This window comes from Vigna unguiculata, chromosome 6, assembly GCF_004118075.2.
Source record: "Vigna unguiculata cultivar IT97K-499-35 chromosome 6, ASM411807v1, whole genome shotgun sequence".
NCBI classification, from domain to species: Eukaryota; Viridiplantae; Streptophyta; class Magnoliopsida; order Fabales; family Fabaceae; genus Vigna; species Vigna unguiculata.
In genome coordinates this window covers 19534754-19545899 of record NC_040284.1, presented here as the reverse complement: position 1 = coordinate 19545899, position 11146 = coordinate 19534754, and the positions used below count along the sequence as shown (strand labels likewise).

The following is an 11146-nucleotide window of genomic DNA, read 5'->3' as shown; positions in this document are numbered from 1 at the left end:
ACTTTTGTCAATACCCAGAAAAAGGAAAAACACATTGTCCCCACTACTAAATCAAAAGCTTCTTTATCCCTTCTTCACTTTCCTTAACCCCTCACTCCACTTAGAACAATAAATATATAGAAACCAGTCATGATGATCATCATCATCATGATCTTGATCTTGATTTTGATCTCTACACACATACTGTTTGTTAGTTTGTCTGAGTGAAGTGTGAAATTTTCTAGCAGTTTCTACTGATTCTGAACCATGCTTGCCCTTCCACCACCACCTCCTCCACCACCCCTAGCCACAAGAAAACAAACCAAGCAAGTGTCTCCTGATCAAATTGTCATATCAAAACACCCCATCAAACAACATTCTCAGGAACCAGAAGCACCAAATCATGTTGCAACAAAGTCAATTAGGCCACCACCACCAACTCTAAGGCAGCCTCCATTTCAAAGGACCAACCCCATCATATGGGTTGCTGCAGTGTTGTGCCTCATATTTAGCCTTGTGCTTATCTTCTTTGGGGTTGCAACTTTGATCATCTTCCTAGGCATCAAACCAACGAACCCCACTTTTGACATCCCCAATGCAAACCTTAATTCAGTGTACTTTGACTCACCAGAATACTTCAATGGTGACTTCACCCTCCTTGCAAACATCACCAACCCCAACAGGAAGATTGATGTGAGGTTTGAGTCCTTGGATGTTGAACTTTTCTTCTCAGACAGGATCATATCAACACAGTCCATTCAGCCCTTTACTCAGAGGAGAAGGGAGAGCAGGTTGGAATCACTGCACTTCATATCCAGTTTGGTTTTTTTGCCTAAGGATCTTGGTGTGAACCTTAAAGGACAGGTGCAGGGTAACATGGTCAAGTACAATGTAAGAGGAACCTTTAAAGTGAGAGTAACTATGGGGTTATTCCACTTGTCTTACTGGTTTCATAGCAGATGCCAGATAGAGATGACGGCTCCACCAACTGGTGTCTTGGTGGCTAGGAAGTGCATCACCAAGAGATGAAACTTGAAAGTAAAGGGTACAATTTTTATGCTTGTTTATTGCTTTCTGTGTTTGGATTCATATATAACTTGTACTGATACCGTACCAGTGAGCTAAAAAAAGTCTGGGAGCTACTTGATACATAAGAAACAGTTCAACTTTTATATGTTGTTGATACAGAACATTGTTAATAGACTAGAAATCAGGATATTTATGATTTTTAAAATTGCTGTCATAGAACTGAATGATTGGATGATAATGTAAAGAAATTTTACAGAGATTGCAGCTAGAGAACATGTGTTGGTGGATTTCTATATCCCTCAGTATAGTAAGAACTGAATTCACTCCAACAATCATATTAATTCATTGCATAACATGGTGCGAGAAACTTTTCAGTATCAAGATAAACTTTCATTTCAGTAGCATTCCTTTTTTCCTTATCGTGAAGAAACACATTATTACCACATTTACCTTATGAAGATAACCTTGAAGTCTCTTCAGAACTCAAAGGAAAAAGAACACACGCCCAAATAACAAATGAAAGCGTGAACATAGCTTTTGAAGTTCAAAACTTGAAGTAGAAGCTGAATAAAATTGAACACTAATCATAACTGAACCAAATCAGTTGAACTTAAGGAAGAATGTGGGCTTAGAGAAATAGGGACATGTGATCATTCAATACTGTGTAGTGCAAGTGAAGTGGTTCACTAGCCAATCATGTGCTGCTAGGTTCCAAGAAATTTTGCAGAAAGTGTATGAAAGGACCGTTTTTAATCTAACTCAATCATATAAAACTCGTTTAATAATATATGATTTGTCCTTATTTATATATTTTAATTTAAGTTTTAGTTAATATAAAATTTTTAATATATCCTCTCAGGATAGGTGCAAAAATAAAAAAAATCCAATAACAACTAATTTAATAAGTCTAAATATCAACTAAGATAGACCGGTTCTATTAGGCGAACTTTGTCTTTACTTATATATTATATTTGGTCTTATCTCTAGTTTAAGTGAAAAACATATTCTCACAAAGAAGATATAGTGCGTTCATATAAGGACATTGAACATGAAAATCGAAAGAAATTAACAAATGATAATATAGACTCAAATTTCGACTAAGATACACTTTTGTTGCTTTATATAGGGGTGGTAAAATGGCTGAGGCCAACGGGTCAGCCCGTCAGTCCATGCTAAAAGGAACGGGTTGGGTTGAAGATTTTAACCCGTCAGCTCGTTCCGGCCCGTCCCGTCCAACCCGTCAACTTGACGGGCCAAAGTACGGGCCAGCGCGTCCTGGTCCGTTAACCCATTTTAAAAAAATAAAACAAAATAAAAATAATTAAAAAAAATAATTTTTTAGATTATATATTTTAAATGTATAAATATATAATAGTATTGTAATTTAAATCATTAACACCTACAAATTAAGTTTAAATTATTAGTTATAATTGAATAGTTTAATATGTAAATTTAATAATTATTTTAACTTATCTAATTAAAAACATTAACTAACCAATTAAAAGTTAAAATAATATTTTATTTGATTAAATATGATTTTAATAATAATTTATATATATAAACAAATTTAAAAAATAAAACAAATTAAAAATTTTGAAAACTAATTAAAAAAAACAAAAAATAGTAAATAAAAAAAACAACTAGACGGGCCAGTCCATCTCGATCCGTTTTTTGACGGACCACATACGGGCCGGACCAAAACGGTCGAGCTGACCTGTTTGCCACCCCTAACTCTATACCATATTTAAATTATACAAAACCGGTTATTCACACACAAAATATGTTTAAAATTAACTTTTTTCTACTATGCAATCTTGTAATTTTTCGTTTTCTCTTCAATATTTGGTTATATTCTCCTGATAAGGGTTTTTGTGGTTTGGATTATTTAAAAAAAGAACATATATCTAGATAGATAATTTAGTTTGAATTTTTTAAAAAGTTTAAATCATAAATGAAAAATAGAAAATATAAACAATTTAGTTTAAATATAAGAAAATACTTGAACCAAACAAAATCAACTTTTGAGCGATGGTTAAGATTAGTTTTATGATTGTATAGTATAATTTTTACTAATACATATTTCTTTACATGACGGCATAATATTATATGATAATAGATAATCATGAAGTCCAATGTAACTAAATATAAGATAAATAGTCCATCTACTATGACAAATATTAATATATTTCTTTCATAATACAATAAAAAATTACAATTTAATAATTAAAATTATTTTATTAATAATTAATATAAATGAACATGTATTTAATCTTTCAACCATTGTTATTTTCATTATAAAAAAATTAACCTTAATATACAAACAACCTAAAAGATTTTTAATTTTACAAAATCACAAAACAAGGTAAAAAAATCCTTTTAAGTATAATTATTACATATTTAGATTATTGTATTTTAATAAACACGTGTAACAATATCTAAAAACCAAATTATTTTAATTATTAAAAAAATTCAAATAAAATTAATAAAATTATAAAAAAAATCATAATTTCTTTTATTGTACAAAAAAAATATCAATATTTATTATACCAAATTAACTATTTATCAAAATAAATGTAAGAAAAAAAAAAATTGTTGCAAAACTTTCACAGCCATAAATAAATTTTGGGCAAATGTTGCAACTATTTACATTGTTGCGTAACACATGAATGAGTTGCTTTTACTTGTATTTAAATCTTAAAAAAGCAATGCAGAATTTCTTGTTTGGAGATTTACTTAAATTTAAATATTTGATAACTTATCTAAGGATCTAGATAACCTAAATATATAATTCTTAATCATATGACATATTTATACATTTCTAATATCTTATTGCATGTGCAGTAGAAACTTAGCTAAAACAAGTTTGGGAATCTAAAGATGCAATCTGTCAAATAAACATATACATTAATTTCGACATATAAAGAGTGAGGTTTGTGAGTATTTAACCTTCACAGTCAGGTATCTAGAAAAAAAAAAAATCAACACAGAGTTCAAAGAAAATTTCTAGAGTGCAGTATTATAAACTTGAATTTTTCATAAAAATTTATAAAAATTTTCATAAACTTGAATAAGCACAAGGACTATAATATATGGGTGATTTAATAAGGACCAACAGTGTCAAAATTGATTTAGAACTAAAATTCAGATCCCAGCACTATAATCATAAACCAAATCTCAATCACCTTTCTAGAAGACCAACAACCAGTAACCAAAATTTATCATGGATTTTGCCAAACTATAACTACTGTGAAGAAACCACCATCTGCTCATCATCATCATCATCTGTTCCAAAGTACCTATCTCCAAACTCCCCCATGCCAGGTATGACACGGAAATCTTCATTCAAACCGATTTCAATCTCAGATGTTACTATCTTTATTCTTGGAAAACTTTTGCATACAACATGCACACCTTTAGGAGCCTGAAAAGATGCAGAGATAGAATTAAAATTATCTAAATAATAACATAAGGTAAAAGAGATAGAGGAACCGAGCAAGACATTGGCAACTTACAGATATGAGATTAAGAAATATAATGTTGGATTCAGGTACACCTTTTCTTATGAGTAAAGAAATTGCTTGAACAGCCGAATTACCTAGGATGAAAAATGTTCAAGAAGCTAATTCAATGAAAAGCAGCAAAACCAAATATCAATTTCTCTTAAATCTGCTCTTGCTTCGATGTAGCGCCAATAGGCAGCACACAGAGGACAGATTCAGTGACTTTTTTTCAGAAAAGGTCACGTAATTTAGTTAATTTCTATATGTTGAGTGACCGATTTCAATTTTCCAAAAAAAAATATAAAAGAAACTAGTTAAAAATTGAGCAAGTTAACTAGTGACTTTTCCTGGGAAAAAGTCACTGAATCCGTTTCCCAACACACACTTGCAACTTCAAAACAAAAGAGAATGACAAACCTGTGCCAAGTATAGGGTCCAACAGTAACACATGCCTGTCTGAGATATCATTTGGCAACTTTTCATATATTAGCTGCTCGTTGATCAAAGATAAGAAATCAGTGTGAAGAAATGAAACTGAGATTTGTGTTAAAGCATACATGCAGCAGATGGACAAACCTGCTGACCATTGTCACCTTCCCTGTGAATTAGAATTTTACCAATCTTGATACCTTTGCAGCATGCTCTCAAAGCATTCTCCATGCTCTCCCCACTGAAATGAGAGTATGTTATTATATGATAACAGAAAATGAATCTCCAAATATCAATTCCTTAAGGCATGCCACCAAGTGTAATCTAATGGAGTTGATACTTCAGTTTTGGACAAGACTAATACCTTCTGATAACAGAGACACCACACAACCTTTTACAAAAATCAACACCAGTGTATACTGAGCCTGCATATGAGGACAAGAATCAACAGTTACCTTAAGAGAGTTCTCATGTGAACAAACTAACTGTTTTAGGCAAATCGAATAGCAAATATGACATATATATGGAAACATACGCAAAATATGGCAATTGTTCCCAATTAACATCATGGAAAACAACTGACACATATCTCATGTACAGCAACATGACAGACATTTGGTTCACACTATCAATAAATGTTCCTTTCAACATTGGTTCTATAAGTAGAGCATCATGCCATCAAATGGAGACATGAAAAAGTAAATCATTAGAGGGCATACAGGAATGCTGACATTTTTTAATCAACTTCAATAATGTTAGAACCTCTACCAAGACTACCATTTAAGGCATAGGATAACAGAAATCTAACACCAGAAAATAAACAAACTAAAATTATAGTCATAGCCATTTGTAGAATATAGCGAAGCACTCGTAGTTTCTGTATTCCTCATTTGTAACAATATACCAACACATGATAACCTCGAGATCCAATGTACATGTTATCTCCACAACAATTTGCATTCAAAGGAGAGAACGGAGCACGTACAACAGCAATAAAAAACCAGATATGTCAGCAAAAATGTTCTTCTAAATATTTGTTGCCACAAAGATCAGAAAGAAAAAAATAGCACAGAAACGTGCACATCACAATAATCTTAAGACGAAAGTATTTAAAAAGATAACAATACCGGTGGGAGTGACTACTTGTTTTTCTGTAAATGGCAGATGCCCCAAACCATGTTCAACAACCTGGTCAAGTTCAATTATTATGATGTCATATTGCCATTGAATTCAGAAACAAAAAACAAACTTATTTACTTACCAATCGAATCAACCGATCAGAGTAAAATACAAAATCATGCTTTGTTGTTTGAGCATCACGTATCAGCGTATGCATACCCCTTATCTGCATAGCAGCATTGACCAAGATGGTTTAACTTAAAAGTAAAAATCAAAGATTGGTGTTTACTAAGTGGGATCACTGAAAATGCCCATAAACAAAAGGGTACCTGAAAAGTTGATTGAATGACATATAAATTCGGATATATTTTACATAGGTCATGCTGACCTAGCTTTGTGCGGATATGCTGTACAATCAAATCAATGGCCACATGATTATCTCCTCCACGGGGTATAATTATATCAGCATACTTCTTTGTTGGAAGAATAAAGTCATCAAAAGCTGGCTTCACAAATTTTGAATACTGCAATAAATATTACATAACAGTCAGCTGCAAAATATCCATTAAATGGTTAATCTTAACCATGAATCTATTGAATAATATGCTAGCTTGACAAATATTTATAAACAAAAACAATCCTTAATGACTTAATTCCATACAATCATATGTTTCTATATTAAGGAATTTGCACAGTAACCAACCAGCAGCATGAATCTAAAAGTAATATTTCTCAATTCATATGCATTGAAGTAAATATAGCAAGGTGAGAAAGAATCAAGGAGTAGTCAAAAGATGCGCAAATGGTCTGGTAGAAAGTTGCTACCTGATCAAGAACTGCTCCAATATCCCGACCCTTCTCATTAGTATCACGCCTAATCCTTCTTGCCAATCGAACATCAGCATCTGCACTGAACATTTTAAAATGTAAAGTAACAGCTTAACTCAGTATTTCAACAAAGACACATAAATAAAACAAGTAGAAGTTGGAATTCAATGCTCAACAATTTTAAATATTAAGTTTATATACAAGCTTAGAAAATACCTAGGAGATACACACAATAATAATTTAATGAAGTAATAAAGAACCAACAAATAAATGAAAAAAGTAACAATATGAAGATGGGTCAACGTGTAACAAATGGTTTCATAGTACCGCAAATCCTCCAAATTTCTTAAATGATATAACACAATATGGAGAATACAAATTTTCCGATATCATAATGTGGATTATAGGGGGAGGGGAAGAAACTAATTCCAAGAGATGAAAAAAAGTTAATCTTACAACATATCTCATTTGAATTAACAAATGCAGCACAACTTAAAATAAATAAATTCTGAGTTAAATTTGGAAAAACAATAATAAAGGACCTGTATCAACAAATATCTTCATATTCATCAACTCCCGAACACGTGGATCATGGAAAACAAGGATGCCTTCTAGAATTATGACATCTGAAGGGTTCACCTGAAAACACGTTAAAGCAAAACAATGAAAAGAGAATCACAACAACTTTTTATAAGCTAAAATATGCATTTCGATTATCACATAGATATATTTTATACTTCAATTTGTACTAAATGAAGAAACACTTTCTTTTGATTATATTTGCAACTTCAAGAGTATTAAGTCAATCTAAGTTGTTTATCATTTTAACCAAATGGTTAAAACTGCGAATACAAGCAAAAGTTCCAGAGATATACCCTTCTTAACACATCGCTCTTGTAAGTCTTAAAATCGTACTTCGGAATATCTACTGCTTCACCATGCTTCAACTTGTCCATAACGCGAAGCAATTGCTCATTATCAAAAGCATCTGATTCAAAGTCAAAACATAAATACAAGAATATTAGCATAGTTTCTTTAATAAAATCAAAATGACAATATTTTAACTCGTCTTGCTACCCCATCAATTTTCAGAAACATTATAAGAGAATGAAAAAGGTGTTCATTCTGTATAATATTTTTACAAATTTTTACAATGTCATCCGATCAGTGTGGTAAGTTTGTTGACTTTTACAATAATCACCTCAAAAGTCATACCAACATGATTTGTTATTGGATAATAGAGTAAAACTATTTTACACTGTCAGTGCATTATCATTAACTAATATTTTAACTCACTAACCTGCAGCTTTAGTTAAAAAGTTCATAATTAGTTTATTAGAATCACTAAATATGAGAATGAGCAAAAGTTTAGGACCCTCATTCTCAAAACTAAAAAATGTATGTTAATAACAAGAGATAAGGCCATAGAATATTCCATTTATAATACTTTAATATGAAAGAGAATGTCAGTAATGACAAAGAAGTGTACTACCAGGGTGGTCAAAGTTGTAATCCTGTACTCTTGTAAGTTCCTCCTCAGATAAGCTATTGTAAAAGGAATCCTGTCATAAATAGTTTATTTATTAAGCTCAATGTATCAAAACAAGTACAATAAGAAATGTATGGACCAAATTTGGAACACGCCACCCAAAAATAAGTCAAAAGGAAGGAATAACTAATAGAATGGATAAATAGAGATAATCAATGACATGAATGGCAAAGAAATAACATAAGAGTATATTTTAACTATATTACCCGAGAGACATGTATGATCTTGATATCAGCTAAGGTAAGATAGAAGCTTAGACGAATACTAAAAAAATAATTGAACAGAAATGATGTATTTTGTTGTGAAAGGGGTCAAATTTACAATAATGGTAATAAAAGCATTCCTTAAAATCCTTTGAATATCAAAGGAAAACAGAATACCAAGAGATTCAGATCATGGATAGAACAGGATGCATATAGGGCCTGATGTAGAAACTAATCGATTGTTTGTTTTCAATGATCCCTTTAATATATTTTTTCAATTTGATAATTGAGAAGTATAAACAGATATAATTAAATACCTGATTAACAAGTACAACTCGTTGATCATGAAGCTGTTGAATGATCATATCACAAACTGCTGTCTTGCCAGATGCTGCACCCCCAGCAACACCTGCATCATAAAACATAAGCAAGTTAGAATCATTAAGATAAAGGAGAAGCGTAAGAATTGAAGGCAAGGTATCCAAACTAAGCACCTTGAGCTATGAAAAAGCTCTGGTCCATTTTAATTGACAGAATTTGAAAAGAAAAAAAGAACGGTGTGACATTGATATTAGTTGAAATGTATCATGCTATGTACCTAAATTTCATTTTAATTTTTAATAGCTCCAGCGAGATGAATTTGTGATTTCTATTAAAAGCAGACATGTTTCTGACCTGAGTAGGTCAATTTTCACACCAAGACACAGGTTTCAAGCCAAGAAACTAGACTACTTCAACTAGTACAAAATTGTGTTTTAACAGTGGTGATTTTGTTCATGTACTCTGTAACACAACTTCAAGGCCTCATGTGAACTTATTTGGCAGTTCAACACAGGAAAACACACCTATGACAAAAGGTTCTTTATACATGTCAGTTTCAGAGGTTGTTGGTTGTTCTATGCTGTCCTTTCTTTGCTCAAAACCCTCCATGTGAAATCCAGAAAAATGAACCTCGTTAGAAGACTCCATTAATTCTACAGCCGACTTAGCATCCATTGGCACAGAGACCTGGAAAAAATCATAATTAAAAATTACACATGGAGAAATGAAACCAGAAACAATAAAAGTCACCAAGACTAATCTGAATCTAGTATGACTAGATATAGCGAACAGATTAACCACCACCTTTTAACCAACTTTATAGTGTACGTATACATACAGACTAATAATGTATTAAATGTGAATGTTGAATCAAGTCAACCATTTTAGCTTTGGAACTTTTTAGTCACTATTTTTGAATCGAAGACTAAAAATGCATTTTTCTTTTTTTTGCATATCATGACTTTGCATTGACTAAAGTAGAGTAGAGTAGCATGTCATTCCTTTTGTCTTCCACTATCATTACAGATTGAGATTCTCTGGTACACTATCTTTGGACCTTGATAATTTTGGTACCATTTTTAGTAATTGCAGATTATCTATGGCTTTCAAAGAATATATGCATACACCAAGGGAATCCAAAAGGTTTCTCAGACCTCCCAGCACCATTTTCATAAATCTACCAAAACCCTATAAATAGACTAAGCACCCCCAATTCCTCAAGTATATCACAAAGTTTTGCATCCCACTTTCACTCTGCCCTTGTCTATTATGGACCAGAAAAGAGTAACACATCATATTACTTTTCCAGCATATACATCAAACACAAAATTGTGCTCACCCACTCATGAAAATCCTTTCAACAAAGTAGCCAGCAATGATTCAAGTTTCACTTACCATATAACAAAACATCAATAGACAGAGGGCAAATAGAATAAAGAACCTACCTACCAATGCAAGTAACAACCAAACAAAATAAAATAATAATAACAAAAAAAAAACTAACTTTATGCTTGTCCACTTCACCACTGAGTAAAACAGACAAACCCCAGTCATCACAGCCCAAAATTCTCTAATGGGTTTTCCACAGCCAAATCCAGATCCAAAAAATAAGAGAAAAAAAAAAGGGAAAATATTGTAGTTGCATGATTCATCAAAGTTGAACCCCAAACAATCCAACCAATGCACAGAATAATTGTTATATCAAATAAACAAATGCTGATTCCTAACATACCTGCTGAGTGGAAGAATTTGACAAAGAGGGAAAGAGATGCAGAGCAATAGTAGAAGGTTGAGTTATTTACTGCAACAGACAGAGATGAGTCAAGTGTAAATGGTTTTGTGATATCCCTTTGTTTTGGTTTGGTTTATATACACTAGTTGTTGGCAAATGGACCCCATTTTTTCTACAAAATTACCACCTTCACCAACCATTTATATTTTATTTTATTCTTTTTCTGATGACAATTGTCCCTGAAATTCATAACTTTTAAAAATAATAAATAATTAAATACTCATTTTTCGTTTTTTCTTATTTTACCACATTGTTTTGTAATTGCACAACTTTTCACCTTTTTAAGAAGATTCGGTATAGACACACGCGTTGCGGTAAAGTTTTTTCTCTCTTTCTATGAACTGAAATTACTGTATTTAGGATGGCAACGTATATATTTATTTTTATAGAAAATTTT

At 31.9% G+C, this 11146-nt stretch overlaps 2 protein-coding genes across 2 annotated transcripts; one reads left to right on the top strand and one right to left on the bottom strand.

Moving 5' to 3' along the window:
- The first annotated feature begins 246 nt into the window (after positions 1-246).
- On the top strand, positions 247-1008 carry LOC114188494 (uncharacterized protein At1g08160-like). Its single transcript, XM_028077065.1, has one exon. It carries the CDS (start codon positions 247-249, stop codon positions 1006-1008), a length of 762 nt encoding a protein of 253 aa, XP_027932866.1.
- Positions 1009-4022: 3014 nt separating this feature from the next.
- On the bottom strand, positions 4023-10799 carry LOC114187251 (uridine kinase-like protein 4). The gene is made up of 15 exons (XM_028075444.1): positions 10690-10799; positions 9482-9644; positions 8954-9045; positions 8377-8446; positions 7760-7872; positions 7427-7523; positions 6882-6961; positions 6386-6580; positions 6199-6282; positions 6065-6125; positions 5302-5362; positions 5085-5178; positions 4926-4998; positions 4521-4603; positions 4023-4429 (listed from the first exon to the last, which is right to left on the bottom strand). Exons 2-15 carry the CDS (start codon positions 9630-9632, stop codon positions 4250-4252), a joined length of 1434 nt encoding a protein of 477 aa, XP_027931245.1. The 5' UTR covers positions 9633-9644; positions 10690-10799; the 3' UTR covers positions 4023-4249.
- Between the last annotated feature and the right edge of the window lie 347 nt (positions 10800-11146).